We start from the raw sequence: 19,360 nt of genomic DNA on the forward strand, positions 1-19,360 counted from the left end.
ATACGTAGCAGGAAGAACACATATATCCATCATCTTCCAAGGTTCGATAGAACTTTTTAATTGAGGTGCAGATGGTCATAATAAAATATGGGCATAATTTTAACCTTGAGAGAGATACGCCGCCAGTCACATACCATTATTTACGGCATTTAGTCAATGACTGGCCTATGGCTGGCTGTACACAATCTTTCGCAGCAAGCTGTGACCTCGCTCCGCTCGGCCTTACAGCTTCCCTTCGAATATGGCATCGTAGTTATGTCCCATACGTACACCCTGGTCAGCAGAAAGGACAAACAAATGACAACGCGCCACGTCCTGTGGAAATAAGGCTGGGAGACTCATCAACAGGTTTATCTAATTGACTACCCCGCGCCTCTGATATTGCCGTAAGTTTTGCAACAACTACCACCAAACACCAAAAATTTCCCCTTGTGAGAAAATCTTCAACGAAAGGGGGAAATGGACCATTTGCCTGCTGTCAGTCGACGTTCTGAAGCCATTCCCTACCTGGGCAAGGAAGGCTACGAGTACAGCCACGAAGGCTTTTATTTATTCCCCGATAAACACGGACAAAGTATTCGTGCGCTGTTACGCGGCGACGCTCCTCGCCTCCTTTCACAACGAGCGCGAGAGTCTTTTTTTCAGGCTTGGCTTTATTTTGGTTTACTCGATGAATTTGCCAAGATAGACGGAGGAGTCTGTGTTGAGAACTTTTATGATAATGATGAGTTATCAGGAGCGATTTTCCACACAACATCACTTCTCGAGTATCTACAAGACTGGTTGCACGGTACCAAATACTTGCAAGAGTCGGTAGCAAGGCCGCGACAAATGAGAGCCGCCATTGTTTTGAAAGATGCGAGAATGATCATATGTGAGCGCATTGCCAACGCTGCTCCTGGATCTGGATGGTGGATTAATCCATTGTTGGCAACATCGTTTATGATCCTAGGAGAAACGTTATCGTGGGCATTGCAGCAGCTCGAGATTTCTGTTGGTGGTGCCCCTATAATTGGCTGGACGGGCCATTTCGATAATGGCGGCTGGGGTCCAAGTTCGTTCGTGTTAGCACGCCTCCGCGAACAAGGATGGTGCCCCTATTCTATATCCATGCTACGGGGAATGCTGAAAGACAATGTCTCTGGTCTATATTATGCAACCACGTATCCCACCTCTCCTGACCAGAGGCTGGGCTTAGACCATAGCCACTGCACTGACAAGTTTTGCTCAGCAAGGATCCCATCAGCAGGCGCGTATCGGATGAGGCATGTTACGACAGACTGTACATGTTCTTTTATTGAGCCAGACGTTACCGATGTTGTGCGTGTCCTTGACTCTGACCAAATTCCGGTTTTGTGCTACATGGGCTCTTTTGAGTCTGGAACTGCAAGGCTTCAAGTTCAGCCGTTCAAGCAGGGGATGAAGTACATCGTTGTCAGCCACGTTTGGGCTGACGGACTTGGAAATCCGGACGGAAATGGAATGGTGACCTGCCAGATCCAACGACTCACTCAACTAGCAGGCGAGCTCTTACAGATGGCGCATAGTACCGTTTTTTTCTGGATTGATACTTTGCTTATACCAGTCGGTCCACATCTCAAAGAGGCGCGCAAGAGGGCAATACGAAAAATGCACGAAGTTTACAGCAGAGCATATAAAACGATTGTGCTAGACGGCGATTTGATGGAGCACCGTGTGGGCCAAGACTACGTTGAAACAGCCATGCGAATCACCATCAGCGGGTGGATGCAGCGTCTATGGACCTTGCAGGAAGGAGTAATGAGTAGATCCATATATTTCTTATTTCAAAACGGACTTCAAGACATCGAGGACCTAGATATCAATTATCCTACCGCTGCGGCCAGATCGAGCGTGGCGGGKGCTGCACGAGCATTTTACAGCAATCTACTCCGCCCACATAATCTTGTTGATCATGTCGACACAAAACGCATCGGTGCAATGTGGAAAGCAATGCAGTGGCGCCAAACGTCGAAACCCAGCGACGAAACAATGGCAATTGCCAGGATTTTGGATGTCGACCCCATGGAGCTCGTCGATCGCAACGACGAAGAGAAAATGACAGTTTTACTGCGATGTTTGCCCGAGATTCCCCCGGCGTTTATTTTCCTTCCAGGAAAGAGACTAAACATCAAGGGCTTCCGGTGGGCCCCAGCGACGTGGATGGGTGGTTGGAAAATTGACTTTCCAGACCCTCTTGGTCTTTCAAGCAAGCCGATGATATTCCCGCGAGGATATGATATCGTACACGCACCGAGTGTCTTGACCGAAGGTGGATTTATGGTTCGATATCCAGGCTATCGCCTTCAGACAACCAGCTTAATAGGCGCTACTGAATCTTTCAGAGATGATCCTATTTCCACATCCAGGTTATGCAGCTTTCGCAGCTTCGTATTTCCGTCAAGTGATTCTCTGCATGAATGGTATCAAGTTACCCCTGTATCCAGCAATGAAGCTGAAGATTACTTCCACAAACTCAACAATCGTCTGATGGACGAATGTCTTGATCTGCTTGAAGATTTCCCCCATTTCTCAAATGGTAGAACCAAGCTTGAAAAGGCGCGGGACCTGGGGGATCATTCCCTGGACACGGTAGGGCTAGCGATCATACTTTGTAGGCCAAATCCAGGTGTAACTCCGGAAATTGCGCTCCTGGTTGAAACAGATAAGCTTCCAGACCCCCTTGGCAAGCTGGGGCCAAAGGAGGTCGCTTCGCAAAACACTGCGATAAAGTGTAGTTCAGTAATGCGGGTGTGGATCAGATTGTTAACACATCAAGACCATGCACAACTTGATCAGTTAAAAGAAGCGTTCAGAGTAACTCCCCGTGAAGTTCCATTTTTGGGCGAGGAAATAAAAGAAGACCAGCTCTGGGTTATCGATTAGGATGGAGCTTTGGATTATGGTTGATGATTATATGATAATATCTATACTTATACAATCGCTCGTATGCAAATCAGATGTCACCATCAATCATTAATCATTATAGCAGTATCAGACTCTGATATTAATAGTAGGAGAGTGATCATACAGTCTTAGGCCGACGACACAGCGGCTCATACGTCCCATTTTGCTTATGCCTTAGGTCAAGTATACGCGACTTACGGCTAGACCTCTACAAATCTCATGAAACCATGCCCATGGGACTGGCCCAACCTCGGGGATACGTGTTTTGTAGCCCAAAGCCTTTCCTGTGCTGCAAACCAATGTGATATCATGTTTTAGCGCCGGTCTCCCTGGCTCAACAACACCCTCCACTTAGCCCCGCACCACATTCATGTATAAAAAAAAAAGTACTTTGCAGCCTAGTCCCATCACCTAAAGTTGTTATATCATCTCCTTCCAAAATTGGTGTGGTTGGTATGAAGTGCCGAGATGGATCCATTCTCCCGTATCCCAGTTGAAGCCAGACAAGTTATCCTGGAACAACAACTCAATCTACGAGATTTGCAGGCTGCCATTTTGGCATCCAGACCCCTGTATCTCGCCTATGGCAATTCTCGCAAGCTCATCCGCCAGAGAGTCTTCCGGGTCCAGATCCTCTGCGGTTATCTCCCAGCTAATAACGACGCCGCTATCTTTACCCGAGCTCTCCGTCAAATTGAGATACTGGAGAAAAAGAACTCAAACGATGGTATCATCCTACGGGAATCGTTATGGCCACTCTTAATTACTATGAACCCGGAAAGAAAGTTCTTGGAAATCTTGGTTACATGGTCTCTCAATTATGCAAAAGCTTATCGGGCCTCTTCTCGCGAGAAAGAGGCCAGGCACATCGAGGTACAGGTTGTGCAACTGTTCTATCTCCACCGGGCCCCTATTGAATCCGGCACTATCTTTGGCTCACATGAAGGACACCTAATAGTTAACTGGATCCGCACTACAATGACTACCGCTGTCCAGCATCAGCACTATGCGTATGGAGCGGTTCTCTATAGCCAAATATGCGACAGCTGGGATCTTATGTGCCATCAAACATTGCCTGATTTGCTTACGGTGCCTCTATCGCTTTGTTCAAATGATGGGAATTCGTTTGTAGCGAAGAACTTTCTCGGAACTGTCATATCTAGGAGCTGGTCATTGTTCTGGCACAGTAGAAGCACCAGCCGCCATGCAGGTGACATGCTTTGCTATCATTGCCTGGGTGGAGCGAAAGGCCTATTGGCCGCTACTAGATTAGCTCATGTTAGTGCCGAGGAGACTCTCTCCTCCATCGAGAAGATATGGAACGAAATGTCTCCGCGAAGTCCGGCAGCAAGCTTCTGGGCCAACTTGGTTGTGGAAAGCCACCAGTCACTGGGAGCTGGTAGGTTGGAGGGAGTTTTGAAGATCTGGAATAGACTCCGTGAGATTATCCCCAGTGATCCAACCGAGTTCGAAATAATAGACCTTGACTGGGCACGAAAAGTAATTTTGGAATTACGAAACCTGGAGAGAGGCAGGACTCAAGACCGGAGCTTGGAGTTCCAGGCGTCGGTGCTGGCTCTTCTGAGCCGGGGAAGTCCAGTGTATTACGCTTTTGCAAGAAATTTGGCTGATACCTATGTTCTAAATGGGGATACGAAGTCCGCCCTAACGCTCCGACAGCAGATATGGCAAGACCTGCAACCGACATCACGTATTTACACTTCATGGGCGCGAGAATTGGCCGGTCTCTATCGCAGATTTGGCCGTGAGGAGGAAGCGATACAATTGACGAGAGGCATGGAAGAAAGAAGGGTAGGAAACGTCAATATAACTGTTTGAAATGGCGTTTCCAATTGTCTACCACTGAGCTTTCGCGAAAATCGAGAAACATGTTGCAGAGTCAACATTACTGACAATGACTGAGCGAATTTTGCCGTCCACTACAGGATCAACGCGCAAAATGATACCTTCTAGTTGTTCCCAAGCACAGGCACATTGGCTGGCTACGCTACTACTGGATGTCTAGCTTAAATCCACCAGCACATCCACTCTGGAAAAGGCCAGTTGGGTCATACTTATGGCTCSCCTCTCGCATGAGCTTCAAGTTTTCTTCGCCGCATCCTTCATACGGCCGCTGCCACTCCATGCAGTAATTAATGAAGCGGTACTGATGACCCGTCTTCCTCGCTTCTGCGGCCGCCTCTATCCTTTCTAAGCTGTGGCGGATAGTCGATCGAACCAAATCGTCGTCTTCGGCTTTGATCCATGATGCAGAGTAATTGATGATGATCAACGGCTCAGTACAATTTTCAAGGCCGAGGATATTTGGGTCTCCCTTGTTCATCCATTCTGGCAAGATTGCCTGGAAGACAAACGGAAGTACAAGGCCTTTTACACTGCGTAGTTCAGTTGCAGTCTCAGAGAAAATAGCGTACGCATTCTTCATAGTTTCGAGATCATTACGGATGGTCGTCGTGCCCTGTACGTGACGGGTTCCAGCCGATGCAAAACCACCAAATCTTTCGACAACGCTGGTGTTGGTCTCTACTCGGTCTTTACGAATGCCTCGTAGTGATTTGAAGCCCGTCGCGTCCCAGTGAGCCGGCCACTTCTTGTCCTCTGGGACCTTGGTATGCAGAATCGAAAGTGAGGTGATCTGAAAGCCAAGTTTTTGAATATAGACAAAACTGAGGATTGGACCAGCAGCGTCTTCATCAAATGCACCAGGCTTACCAGAACTCGTGTGAGTAAGGTAGTCATGATAGGCTTTGAGCGACTTTGCATACTGGAAGGCGGCCAGTGTCACTATTCCTGAAGTCCATAAAGGCGCACAAGGGAAGCTGCGGAGTGTGAAACGAGTCACTATGCCGAAGTTGTTTCCGCCTCCTTTCAACACCCTCCATAAATCAGAATTTTCTGAGGCAGAAGCTGTAACAACTTTGCCGTCGGCGAGCAGAACCTCATAGCTCACGCAGTTGGAGCAGACAAAGCCGTGTTTGGGCGAATAGAACGATATGCCTCCTTCATTCCGTATCATTAGTATTTGTTGACTTATTTCAAAATCTGCCCGTAAAACTGAGATCGAACTCGAAGAATGTTACCTTGCAAGGTCAAGCCACCTACACCAACGGGTGCATTTCTTCCTCCCATCACAATTAGTCCTTTCTCGTCTAGAGTTTTATAAACGTCTATCCACTTCGAACCGGTTCCAAGAGTTACAGTAGATCCATCAGGAGCGGGCGTAATTTCAGTAAACAAACTGAGGTCAACTACAGCGCCATTTTGCACGGTCGACGCCCCAAGACCCGGATTGACGCCTCCACTTCTAACCGAAAAGAAACTCTCGACCTGTGACCCAGCCAGCTTGCGTCTATCATGCTCCTTCTTCAAAATTGCAATAATCTTGCTGAGCTCATGCGTGTCGCGCGGGCGCAGGACGCACGCCGGGATGATCTCGCGGTTCTGCTGGGTCCAGCTATAATCTACAGCCTTTTGGAAAGTATCGATATCGCTATGGAGAATGATGCAGTCGGGAACTGCCGCAAGTAGTTCCTGGATGTATTGAGGGAGCAGCTCAGGTGGTGTGTTTGCCAGCGAATGCGGCTTTGGTGGTGCAGCAGGCTGCTGCTCCTTCACGGTCTTCTTTCGACGTAGTATGAGGATGGTAATAAGTAAGACCGAACCGGCTACCACGTAAGTGGAAATTTGCTGCGAAGCCATTATAATATTGGTGGTGTTAGATGCGCAAGCAAAGATTCTGGACCACGCATCCGCCTTATGACTAAGTCCGAGCGCAGCGTATCAACTCACGTCACAAGACTATTGATAGCAGAAGGTGTGTATAAACTGGTGCGACTAGATCAGATTCTTGAAGTCTCCGTTGGCGGAGTTTTGCTTCTTGATTCTCATTTTTGTGAGATGAACACAGGGAGAGATGATGGATGCAAAAGCGAGTTGGTATAGAAGGCAACCACTTTGTACCATTATTGTAGGTGCAGGGATTAACGGCCAATCATTTTGGAGATGCAGCACAGCACCTTCGGGAACGGAAATAGGCTCAATAGTCTTGACAGTTGAATAAACCGATATAATAGCGACACAGCCAGCCTAATAGGGTTCTTAAATGCGATTATCCTTGCGCAGCGTGCTGTGTACTGACCGGTCGATGGTGAGTTTAGGGTGAACCATTTAAAGCAAGAGTCAGTTGTCGTGGTGGATCGCGCAGTCATCTTGCTGCAACATCCCATAGAGTATGGGTGGTTTGAAGGTTCCCGGCCAAATATTACAACGACCCATTGCTATGCCTGATATCCGATACGATAAAAAAAACATGAAGAAAGATAAACGGGAGCAACAGTTTGGACATAAACGAGACTAAGGCTCCAAGGCAGCTCTCAGGCACCAACTGACTGCATGATGACCCTAACCCTAATTGATGCCCCGCACGGCCCGAACCGGTCAAGCATCGAAGAGATCCATGGTACCGGTACAATATTATCTTTCTTGTGATGACATATTTAATCGATATGCCTAGTTGACTCATCGCTGTCTACTATCTAGTATCACCGGTCTGAACTTCTTTTGAGATCGCAGGGCGGTTGATTGTTCAGCTATATACCGGCAGACGCCGCGCAGCCAATCAGACTTGCCGTGTAACTACATAGTAGCATCACACGACTACCACCCAAGGCATATCTTTTCCATTTTTTGACGTGTCCTTATTGATAATCATCGATATCTGAAGAGGCTCTGCGATCGATAAAGGAATATTATTTAACATCCAGTAGAAGGACGAAGTTCTACATGTCCTGTTCATTTCCGCAAGTATTGTTACTCGACTAGCCTCATCTCCTCTATTGTCCAGTGTCCACCCAAATGCTTAGCACCGAGTGATAAGGCTTAAATCTCCGATTATCCATACCATACACACCCAACCCTCAGAACACATTCATTCGAAAGGATCAGAAGAGGTTTTGAAAATGCTCTTTCGAAGCTCCACCAACACAACCACTACTACTAAATCCTCCGAACAAGCCACCAACAAAGCAGTTGCCCAAAACACGACGAAGAGCTATTTGACCAGACCAGTTCTCCAAGCGCTACTCGAAAAACTGTTTCCAGACCAGACGGATTTTAATATCGAAGTACGTAAAGCATCAACCCTATCCCCTAAAACGCGCCTTCCAAGGTTGAAAGTGGATGCTGACCGTGGTCATTGTGGCGGGGGTAGATGAGAGATGATCAGTGGCATTTCACGGCCCCGCGGGTGGTTGAGGATGTATGTCCCCCTCTACGTATAAACCTTACTGCTTGTATAATTGGGCTAATGATCGCGTGTGATAGTATGAGCTCGAGTAAGTAGCATTCATTTATCAGGCGGACTAGGTGGATGATCATTTGTTAATCATTTAATCGTTTACGTACAGTTCCGTTCGCCAGCAATGATTTATTCGGTGATCATGGAGTACGACTTGTGGAGGCTGAGCAGGCTACACCTGCGGCAAATGGTCTGATCTGAGACCAACATAGCCCTGGAGGGAATCGCCTTAGGCACAGGAGATTAGCCTTGGCTGATTTTGGGAGGCTGGTCTGGCCCGTTCTTATTTTTTTTTTTTTTTTTCTAACTCTCATCAAATGGCGTTTAGGTGCATCGCGAATTTTCTGATTTTATTGTTGTAAATAAATAAATTGACTCCCATTTCATCTCGATTATTGCATCGCATCTTATCTATCGATCTACTGATCGGTGGCTGACACCTCTTATTATATTTAACATGAGTCAACGTAATAATTGCTTCACGGACAAAGCGCTCGTTGAGTCGGTTGAGGTTTTAGACGTTGTCGCTTCACCACCATCGCAACAAGCGCCAGCAGAACAACAGCAAAAGACAAAATCCTCAAATTTCAAAGACAATTCAAGTCTAACTACTCATCTCACTTCTCCCAATAACAATTATACATCGCGCTATATGTTTGTCGCACTCCCCTCTATCGCAAAGCCTAACTAACGAGAAGAAAGATCAATATGTCAACGCAACTCCTTCCAACCCCTCCAACTCACACCGGAAATGCTGCAAAGCATCATCGATGCTCACAGTATTGCAAATGGAGATATGTTATGGGACTTGAGCTCCGTATTCTACACGCGCAATCTAAAAACCGAGATGGTCTTTTGCATTCCGTTTACGCAGATTGAGGATGGAGATTTCATTGGTACGTATATACATGAGCAATTTCCAAAAAGAAAAAGGTGAAGCTAAGAAAGATAGAAATGGCATATACTATTCGATACCCGGAATACAAACCGTCCGATGAAGAATGGACAATACGTCAGAGCGGGATATATCACCGTTTGAATCCCAAGACGAAGCAGAGTTTGTACATTGTGTTTAATCCAACGCCAAACTCGAAACTCCATCAGGCATTGCTATCCACGCTCCAATTTGCTGACAGCAAGAGATCATCGTTCTGGCTGCATCAGACCCTCTTCGCGACGTATGTACCAGCATGGAGACATTACATCGCATCACTCGAACGACGATTTTTGCCAATCGCAAACACGGCTTCTGCGACGTATATCAATGAAGAGTTGCGAATTGGGCATGAACACCTAAGTTCGTTGATTAGTATCCAGAAAGACTTTTTGCAAATTCCGACGATATTGGATGCGGCGATGGATGTGCTTACTGCATTGAGTCCGCTCATTTACCCAGTATCAGAGACTCAAGAGACTCAAAAGTTGAAGAATATTCAGCGGCAATGCGAGACATATTCCCGCACAGCGACGCATTTACAACAGCGAGTGCAGATAACGGCGCAGTTGCTGGCGGATACACTCCTGTTTCGAGACCAGGTGCTCGCCAATGAACAGAATGGGAATATGTTGCAACTAAACAGATCAGCTGTCTTTCTGACGACGCTGACTTTGCTGTATTTGCCTGCTTCTTTCCTCACTGTAAGTCCTCCCGTGATCAATACCATCACGAATCGACTAACGTGACAAGTCCTTCTTCGGAATGAACTTCTTCGCCATGGACCAAACAGACAAAACAATCATCGGAACGCCCATGATCTGGATCTTCGTTGTGAGCACCATCCTGCTGACGGTAGTCACGTTCATAATGTACAACTGGCTTTCCAGCCACGAGGCATTCTTCCGCACAATGGCGCCTAAGAAGTGGATGCCGGCTGATCTGAATATACGAAAATTGACGCGGAGGTTTACGGCGACCAAAATGACTGATAGAGCGACTGGTGTTTGATTTTCTTTCTCTCACTCTTTTCTTAAATTAAGTTTAAGCCGCCGTTGAAGAATCCGGTAGCGAAATACGATATATCCAGCGTCGACTTGCGTTTGTAAGCGCCGCTATTAGAATATAGTCACCTCCTTGTTTGGAGGAGCTTGATGAAAGAACCATCGTAGTTTCATCATCTTGCGATAGATCTGGTAGAGACACCAGTTCTGTAACGCTAACCTTGTCTACATCATACTGCGGGACGGTCATTTCTAGTAGAAAGACCCGATTGGTACCTGCCGGTGTACCCAGAGCGAAAATCTTTCTGTCGTTACAGTCCATGACCAACTTCAAGACGCGGTAATTTTGAATCGTTGTTTCAAGGGCAATACTTCCACGATCTGCAACGTTCTTGATAAAGAGCTGTTTTCCCCGCGCTATGAATGCGCAGGTCGATTGTTGTTGGCGGAAGGTTGTGAAGGCTGTAAACAGACCTAATGTGTTAACGGGGTCGAGTCCTTGCGCTCTGAAAAACACAGTCTGTGAAAGTCTTGGCCTGGTTTTGAGTGATAGATGAATGATGGGAATTTCGTTCTCACGACTGCGTGCCGTAATCTGCGGCTGGACGATCAAATATACCTCGTCATGCGTTGGGAATGATATATAAGTGATATCACTTGCTGGCCAGTCGAGTTTCAATGTTGTTGAATCATGGGGCAGGCCTCGTCTTGATAGACTGCCTTCACTTTCGGAGGATCCCTGTGTTGACGGAGTCAATCTGACTCGTGTTAGCAACGAACCGTAAGCTTGGAAGAATACGTACTGTCTCGGTGCTTCTTGAATCAGCTCTTCGATAGGAACGAGAAATGCAGAGCCGCACTCTTGTCCCTCTTCTTTGCTCTGCATGACACATGCCAGCATCTTGCTGTCAGGAGAAATAGCAAGTCGACTGATTTCCGGTAGTGGTAAAGTACTTCGGTATCGGCGCTCAAACACCAGATCATATATATAACACTACTCAAAAGGTTCCTTAGTACAAGACTTCCACCTACCTAGGTACCTATGGGGGCGTGAAAATGCTCACCTGAAAAACAGCACCTGTCGTAGAAGCTATCAGAAACCTATCCGTCAAAGCAACAGACTTCCAAATACAATCAGTCAAGCTTAAAGCATATTCAGCAGCTGGCAGTGCAATTGGTGTTTCTGCAAAGTTCATTTTCGGCGGAACGGAAAGCTCGTTGTATACATAGATCTTGGTATCATTCCAGTACGCTACTAGATTCCCCTTGGGCGATATTTCGCAGCCTTTTAGACCTATGGCTGCCGACAACTTCCAGGATTCAACCTGCCAATTTGAGAAAGGGGAGTTTCTGCTGCGAGTTCTACATAATTAGCTTTTGCTACTTGATCCCAAGTGGTCTGACATACCGTCTATGGCGAATTCTGTCCATCAAATTGTGGTGTCCTTGTGGATGGTTCTCAACAGGTGGCATACTCTTGAAATAAGTGTACGTTTGAGACAGTTTCTCCTTGACTTTTTTCACCCCGTCTCTTCCCCCTTGATCCAGCACAAGGACTCTTTGCTCCAAATAACTCAACATAGACTGGACTGCATGCATTTCCTCGGCTTGTCTTTGAGATGCTTGTTTGACGAGCCGTGCATGCGTCTTCTTCACCTCTGGATGGTCGTGGTTCGGCTGGAAGCTTCGACCACGGACAAAAAACCGATCGTATCCATCCGAGTCTGCATGTTTGAGTCTTCTCATCTGATAATTCTCAACACCCTCCCCACCCTCTTCTAAATATACAAAGACGACGCTCAGTACACAGCCCAGAGCCCAGACATCACTGGCTGTTGTCATTGTCCGCGTCGATGTCAACGATTCAGGAGGGAGATAGGTGCCCTCCCCATGCCGATTTCGAGTCCCCGAGGGAGACCGTTCTGATTCTGGTTTTATTCGGTGCTTGAAAGCGCTGTTGAAATCCATTTCTTCCCGTTCAACAGTCTGGCCACGCTTTCGATATTTGACTCGAGCCATACCGAAATCACTCAATTTCCACACAAATCGTGTTCCACCATCATAGGCGGTATCACGGAAAATCAAGATGTTAGAAGGTTTCAGATCCATATGATAGCACACCATATCCTGTTGATCCGGCCCCGTCATCTCATTGTGAAGAAAATCCAATCCCTCAGCAAGTCCCTTCGCCGCTAATACTATCGGTGCCTTTTCGTCCACAGTGCTGCGTCGGGTAGGATGATATTTCGTCATGTAATCGCTAAGATCGCAAATCGCACACGGCATGAAAAGACTATATCCATCGGTGCCGATACGAAGACTTCCGAAATTACCCAAAATATTCTCGCATTTCCGGGTTGATCCCTTGAGAATTTTCTCCATCATATTGCGCTCCTTTTCACCGTCGAACTGCGCGGTAGTAATGTAATCCTTACGAGCAACGTCCATAGTCATAGCGTTCAAGGTTCCATGTCGCGTATCTTTGAAATGGCCCTTGGCTATTTTCACTTTGAACACCTTGCCAAAGGAGCCGCTGCCCAGTTCCTCCTCTTCTAGGTATGGTAGACGCTGCGAAGCAAGACTCTCGACGATGACCTCTTGTCTGTTCCGAATGACCACTGTGCTGAAACATGCCTGCGAGCTGCAGAATTGGTCAACAATGACGTCGTCCTTGAACAGGTGCAAGAGATCACCGCGGGAGGCTGGCAGTACATGAATATCGTTTCCGGTGACCCTGCCTTTCAAGGGCCATTCATTCCTAGCTACAAGCTTTTTGGTAAATCTTCTCGCAGCTTCAATTCCGCATGAGGCAAACAGTAAAACTGCAAGAAAATCATGAAGTTCTCGATCCTCTACCCTTTTGACAAGCTCATCCTCGGTAAGTCCAAATTGTTCTGCAGCTGTGTGATGTGCGACAAGTAGACTTTGAAACAGTCGCGTCAACAGATCGCTATGGAGCACTCGCTCAGCTGTCCCATTTGTAGCAAATCTTAAACTTGGGTCGTCTTTTCTCTCGAGTTTGTTTAACAGTTGAGAGTATACTTGCTTGCAAAGGGCGTCGAATGTCTCGGAAGCCATGCCTGGCAAGCATGCGAATGGATGTTTGTAAGTATACTTTGTCGTCGCATTACTCTCTATCTTACATCAAGAGCACATTTAACTATACTTGGGCACGGTGACGAGTTTATAGATCATCGTATCAGTGCATGGCATGAAATGAGGCTGAGAACGAAGTCCGAGCTGGGCACATGAAAGCGAGGGACAATGTGGCGCAGCTCCAGCCACAGCAAGTGAGGCTGCCATTTCGGAGATGCTTTTAGCGCTCTACGCTATGGCCGCTAGCTTTTATAGTGGCTTGCAGTAATTGACGTGACAATCTGAGAGAAATGTTGTGCTACGTGTCCGACAGGCTGAGAAAATAGGGCTGTGCCAATATGATGTCCGCCAAGATAGGAGATGGAGACCTTCGAAATCTTAGATCTGACATGAGAGTCTTCGATTGTAGTTTGGTTGATATTGTGCCCATACCTGTCATCGCGGGAATCTCCTAATATATATTTCGGTGGAAGCGGTTGTGATAAACCGACTATACCTTAAGTGCTACGTGCACTGTAGACAGTGGTCACTATGTACGAAGCTAGAATTACGAAGCTAAAATTGGGAAATTGAAATGTTGAAACTGCCTAAGCACACAAGATCTGTTTATTGACAATCCATCACTTGAATAAAAACAAGAGCCAAGAGACAATTCGTAATTCTTGCATACCTAGCCATCCGCAACATTGCTCTCCAGATGCTGTATCCTAGAACAAAGCCAATTTTTAAACCCACAAGCCCCAATCTGCGACCAGTCGGTGGTAAGCCAGAGCTGGAAACAATCAAGGCCTATATGCTAGCACCTTTGAAAGTCAGGACCAAAAGGTACCAGTTGGACCAACGAATGAAGTAAGTGGCTACGGCTAACTTTCCCGTGTCGGAGTCCAAAGCAAGAGGGGACTCTAGACCCTGCAGGCTACAGTGTACTAAGATCGATCGGCCAGCCCTGGCATATCGATGAGCCCCATGGATGCAGGACCGTGCCTGTTTGCTACGTGGTTTCCGGCTTCCCAACGACTTAATGAAACCGGGGAGGCAAATGAGACAACGATCAGTATACGAGGCATTTGTCAAGTTGACATCTGGCTGCAGGGGACCAGGGTCACTGACCTGCAGTTCCTGCAACAGCCGAGAAAACTCATGCGCGGATTGGTCGACAGTTGTCACTGGATCTTGGGATCGTGGCTGGCCAGGTGGTGTGTTTTAGAATGTTATAAATCTTCTGGGAGATTGACATCATCGAGTGATGGGCTTCCATCGTTACAAGCCTTTCCCATCCTTTCGATTATTCCTATCGATTTAAGTAGACCCGTGTGTGAGTCAACTTTCAAGTCTTTTCCATCCTTCCCACCCTTTCACTCGTTTCCATCAATTCATTCGTTACCCATTATCTTCAGGGGTTACTATCTTCCTCTATCACCCCTCTTTACCATCCTTCACGTCCAATCATCTCTTCTCGTCTCTCATCATCTTCCAGTATTGCTAGAATTCTCGGCATAAACTTCATAACCTTCAGACACATATCTTCCTACAGCCCATAACAAAATGGCATCCTCGACTTCCCCTAAGTATATTTTCTTCTTTCACTTCATCTACTGTGAGCATCGTCATTCACGAGAGGCTAACCTCCATATCATTCAGAAATTCAGCTTCGACCTTCCTACCCAACCTCGGCAGCCAGCGAGAGGCATTTCTCAACCAAGTGGAAACGCAGATCGCCCAATACGTCAAAAAAGAGGGCAAAAACTGTCTAGCTGTCATAGAAAGGAATCCCCAATCCGAGGACAAGACTTACACACCAAGTATGATCAGCAAATTTCCCCCAGCGTTCTTTCGTTTCTTGCTAGACAAGAAATACCATGGTCATGAAGTCGAGTCCGCCCTTGTAGCGCCCATCGTTGCGATCATATCCGACACCTACCGCGAACTTCTCAACTCGAATGCCGCGGACCTGGCGGAGTTTTTGAACGGACAACTGGCTCAGAATATTGCAAAGCTCTCGCTCCAGGAGATCCGAGAACACTGCGCAAAGCAAGCTGCACGGACTGCAAAGGCGGCGAGCACGATTCTGAAAGGAAAAGGTCACTTGGTATCAGCGTCGGTGGTGAAGAAAATGAGCCTGAAGCCTATCGTCGCGCATGGGATTGAAACTTTTCTCGCAAAGATGATCGGAGAGACAGTCATCAAGAAGACTATCGAGGCTGCTGGCCTGGAAACGTTCGCGGCCTTGGTCAACAAAGTGGTCACGGAAGCATGGATGTTTTATCTCCTGTACCAAGCCATGATGCTTCCAGAACGTTTAGGAAAAGCCCTGGGTGCTGAGATTCGTTCGATGCTCGAGGGAAGCATGCGCAAGTTGAACCAATCATTCCTCCAGGCTATGAATCAAGAGTTGGTGAAGCTTAGTATTATGGACGTGATTTCTGAATATACGACGTCAATGATAAGTGAGGTTGTCGAAGGAGATCGCGCTGATGTTTGCAAGAAACTAATCGAGAAACTTACCCTCGGCGCGCACCCCCTTGATGGTCTATTCGGAGCTCTGTGGGACCAGTTGAAAAGCTCCGAAGGCTTAGAAAAAGGTCTTTTGATGCGTCTGATAAAGAAGAAGAAGAAAGACTTGCAGAAACCAGCGGCAGGTGAAGTGTTGAAACGCCTGCAAGAGCTACTCTCGAAAACTGCCACTATGTCAGTGACGGAAATCATCGCATCTTTGATTTCGATCCGTTTGTGCACTGTCTACAACGTCAAATGAATTGGGTTGCTGAGACCGAGAGGACGAGACAGCTGGAAAACATGTTGTCATTCGCGTATCTTTAATGTTTCTTCTGAGTATGGAGATGGCAATGTTCTCATATCCACGATTTCATAATCTTCTTGCTTCTTGATTTGTTCTAGATCAACGCCTTAATGTGTTGAAGGTGCAGATCGAATGCCTGTATGTCTCAAAATTGCCTAATTAGGAAGGAGCAAGACTACAAGACGTAAAAATCTGAAACGTCGACGACGACAGGGCGTGTGTGATATCTTGTAAAAGTATAACGAAAGCAAGCTATAGGAGGTTAGCGCGTATATAGCCACATAGAAGTACCGACGTATTGAAGGGGAAATAACCGTAATAGCATGGTATTATTATACAACGTCATATTATGCGATAGTGTTGCGACACCGTCACTTGACGGTTAGTCAAATATTTAATGAGACAAGGCACACCATATCTGACACCAACAGTGAACACAGAAGGGTTTGAGTCGGTTGGCATATTAACTGCCTAATTAGGAAGGTGCGCATCCAACTGAGCTCTGTAAGCCTCCATAAGACCGCGGCAAAATACGTAATATGGCCAATTCTCAATCGCTGGGGCAATTACCAGGTAAGAGCTCGACACCACGTTCATACGGCAGATAGATAAATATTAAAGCTATAGTGACTACACTGATGAAGGTGTAATGAAAGGAGTAGCACGCCAGTGGACTGAGGAGGTTCATAAATAGTTGAATCACTACGAGCCTCTTTTTTGACTTTGATTGATACAATACGTCACATTTCGAGTGTTTTACTTCTCTTTGACAAGATTCATTAAACTGCTTCCGATCGTTGATTTTGCTTAAGGCGACATTCATACTGCATCCTAAACTGATCTCCTGCAATTACTCCCCCATGACAAAGTAAGACGAAGTAAATGATCGACACTGTTGCCTTTGCCAACACAGGTCTTTCTGTTATTCTTCTTTTTCATTTCCTCTGTCACGTTACAGTCGTATTTTGTAAACTGTGTTTTCGAATGATAGAAACTAGGCTACCTTCACGAACATGAGAAATGTGGCACTTTGACTATGCCTTTATAGAGTTTTGAGTGGAATGTGTAAATGATGCGTTGCGAAGTGTATCAGCCTGGATTCTCCATATAGGCCGTGCTATTTCGAGATATTGAGGCCCAAATTCATCCAGCAATCTTCGAACAAAAGTATCATGGGAGTTATAAAGACTCGACTGTCGTAGAGGAACATCCTCAAATTCCTTGAAAGTTAGGTGTACCCAGAGACTTTTCCAATACAGGATAGACTCTTTTGCATCACAGTGGTCCAAGTTGATATTCTTCGCAACCAGATAGAATGATGATTTAATAGCATGGGCCTTCGGATGTTTATAAAGTTGAATATCGGAGAACGCGTTGAAAGCATGGATTAGGCATACTGTATCCCAGGACTCAAGTCGGTGCAGAAGCAGGACGAGTGAACCCCCAGGGTTAAGACGATTCATTGCAAACACCAACTGAGAAACTGTCAAACGATATGACTCGCAGTCACTGCGGTACTCCTCCCTCGGATGATCCTTACCCACTGCTCCCCCACAGATCACAATATCGTACAGATTGCCAAGAAACGGCCGGGATGTATCAAATTTGTTGGAATCGGGATGTCCTGTCGGGACCTCTTTCTCCCTAGCCATCTCCGTTATATACATTGTAATGTCGGCATATATGATATCCCGGCAATCTTCTTTGGCCATGACCTCGTAGCCACCAACTTCAGGTGGAAGCGTGACAGCGTCAATGAGTGACCTCGGAAGATTTCTTGCAGCCGTTGAAGTAAACCCACCAGGTGCCATACAGAGGTCAAGGACTTTAGCAGAAGAAGACCACAATCTGAATATGTTGGTTCCTGATGCCAATCCGTTTCCTACTTGCTTTGTCATGTTGTATAAGCCTTTCCGCTTTTTGGCATTTGGATTCCTCGAGGCTTCTCTTCGATTTTGGAAAAATGTATCTCCGTCTTTATTTGCCTTGCCCTAGGTGTACGAGTCAATTGTTAAGCTTTGTCCCAATTAAATAATGACCCACTTTTTCCTCGAGATCGCATAATTCTCGATATGTTGGGTCCTGTTTTATATAGTCTATCCAGCGCTGTGGAGAATTATTCGCGGTGTCTTCAGGCATGTTCCCTTCACTATCTTGATTCACGATTCGAGTATTTGATAACACACTCTCGATATATTCGCAAGATTGCCAAACAAAAGGAGGAATTAGAAGCGAGTAATGGCCTAAAAGTGATGGATTAGAACAGCGGGTGCGGGATGGGTGGGGCGGGGTTCCTAGATGTGGGCCCAGGGTCTTCAGGTTCATTTATCAGCGCTATAAGCGGGTCACTCTGATCAGAAGTATCAAAGCCCATTTATGGTAAATCAATTCTGACAATGTATCAAATCAAATTATTTATAGCAATCTTCACCTTTTCACACTTTTTGATGCAGGCTGGCAAGGCATTACTGCCTGAGGCTAGTCAAAAACAATTAGTCCAGTGTTGTGCCTACTGGGGTTGGGGTAGAATGAATCAAAAGAGAGAGTGACGAGGTGAGGGAACCCTGGAACTTCGTAACATTATGCTTTGCTCATGGCATACTTTACAATTAACACATAACTAAAATGGAATAAGGTTTTTCATCAAACTCATGTCGTGAATATACGTCTTAAAACCTTGCATGAATAACTCGAAATGAGTATTACGCGCTTGGCTCCAGCCTACCGATTATGCTATACAGTGATAGATTCTAATCGGCGCCAATTCAAGTCAAACGTGTGGTCGAATACTCATTCTGCAAGCCTCGTATCGAGTATTGACAATACATATCGTAGTGCATATCTAAATCCAGAATGAACCCATGTTTCTATGGGCTGTCGTATATATTGACCAATGATAGGAAGAAAAACACAAGGCTATCAAAAAAAGGCCGGCTATCTTGCGTGTTCGCGCTCCTACGTATTGACCAGTCAAGTTACAATCGCACTCGGTGAGAGAGGCTGTGTCTCGTCAGCTGACCCCAATCTTGCTGTATTGGAGAACTCTCTGGAGACATTTGTCCAATTTCATTTAAAAGCTGATTAAGATAATGTCCGGCAACGCCCCCAACTTTTAAGAGTACTAATGTCCACGATGACGAACAGGCCAGTATCTGAATTCACTGAGGAGGAGTTATCGCTTTGTGAATATTGCCAACCTCAGAGTCCAGCGCAGTGGCGATGCGACTTCTGCAGAACTCCTCTCTGTGATTCATGCTGGAACGTGCCAGCTACGCATCGAAGGA

The 19,360-nt window shown here is 46.3% G+C and overlaps 7 protein-coding genes across 7 annotated transcripts; 4 read left to right on the forward strand and 3 right to left on the reverse strand.

Annotated features, from left to right (window-relative positions):
* Window positions 1-459: 459 nt before the first annotated feature.
* On the forward strand, window positions 460-2,904 carry BHQ10_006040 (uncharacterized protein; the record flags this gene model as incomplete). The annotated part of the gene is made up of 1 exon (XM_040878583.1): window positions 460-2,904. One exon carries the CDS (start codon window positions 460-462, stop codon window positions 2,902-2,904), a length of 2,445 nt encoding a protein of 814 aa, XP_040734544.1.
* Window positions 2,905-3,393: 489 nt separating this feature from the next.
* BHQ10_006041 (uncharacterized protein) lies at window positions 3,394-4,764 on the forward strand (the record flags this gene model as incomplete). The annotated part of the gene is made up of 1 exon (XM_040878584.1): window positions 3,394-4,764. The coding sequence occupies one exon, from the start codon at window positions 3,394-3,396 to the stop codon at window positions 4,762-4,764; it is 1,371 nt and encodes a 456-aa protein (XP_040734545.1).
* Window positions 4,765-4,936: 172 nt separating this feature from the next.
* On the reverse strand, window positions 4,937-6,645 carry BHQ10_006042 (uncharacterized protein; the record flags this gene model as incomplete). The annotated part of the gene is made up of 2 exons (XM_040878585.1): window positions 4,937-5,946; window positions 6,027-6,645. 2 exons carry the CDS (start codon window positions 6,643-6,645, stop codon window positions 4,937-4,939), a joined length of 1,629 nt encoding a protein of 542 aa, XP_040734546.1.
* Window positions 6,646-8,993: 2,348 nt separating this feature from the next.
* BHQ10_006043 (uncharacterized protein) lies at window positions 8,994-10,187 on the forward strand (the record flags this gene model as incomplete). The annotated part of the gene is made up of 3 exons (XM_040878586.1): window positions 8,994-9,138; window positions 9,195-9,880; window positions 9,930-10,187. 3 exons carry the CDS (start codon window positions 8,994-8,996, stop codon window positions 10,185-10,187), a joined length of 1,089 nt encoding a protein of 362 aa, XP_040734547.1.
* A 33-nt stretch (window positions 10,188-10,220) lies between these two features.
* On the reverse strand, window positions 10,221-13,258 carry BHQ10_006044 (uncharacterized protein; the record flags this gene model as incomplete). Its single annotated transcript, XM_040878587.1, has 4 exons — window positions 10,221-10,938; window positions 10,984-11,174; window positions 11,245-11,542; window positions 11,589-13,258. The coding sequence occupies 4 exons, from the start codon at window positions 13,256-13,258 to the stop codon at window positions 10,221-10,223; spliced, it is 2,877 nt and encodes a 958-aa protein (XP_040734548.1).
* A 1,563-nt stretch (window positions 13,259-14,821) lies between these two features.
* Window positions 14,822-16,031, forward strand: BHQ10_006045 (uncharacterized protein; the record flags this gene model as incomplete). Its single annotated transcript, XM_040878588.1, has 2 exons — window positions 14,822-14,844; window positions 14,918-16,031. The coding sequence occupies 2 exons, from the start codon at window positions 14,822-14,824 to the stop codon at window positions 16,029-16,031; spliced, it is 1,137 nt and encodes a 378-aa protein (XP_040734549.1).
* Window positions 16,032-17,110: 1,079 nt separating this feature from the next.
* BHQ10_006046 (uncharacterized protein) lies at window positions 17,111-17,974 on the reverse strand (the record flags this gene model as incomplete). The annotated part of the gene is made up of 1 exon (XM_040878589.1): window positions 17,111-17,974. The coding sequence occupies one exon, from the start codon at window positions 17,972-17,974 to the stop codon at window positions 17,111-17,113; it is 864 nt and encodes a 287-aa protein (XP_040734550.1).
* Between the last annotated feature and the right edge of the window lie 1,386 nt (window positions 17,975-19,360).

This window comes from Talaromyces amestolkiae, assembly GCF_001896365.1.
Source record: "Talaromyces amestolkiae strain CIB chromosome Unknown scaffold11.1, whole genome shotgun sequence".
In the NCBI taxonomy this organism is placed as follows: Eukaryota; Fungi; Ascomycota; class Eurotiomycetes; order Eurotiales; family Trichocomaceae; genus Talaromyces; species Talaromyces amestolkiae.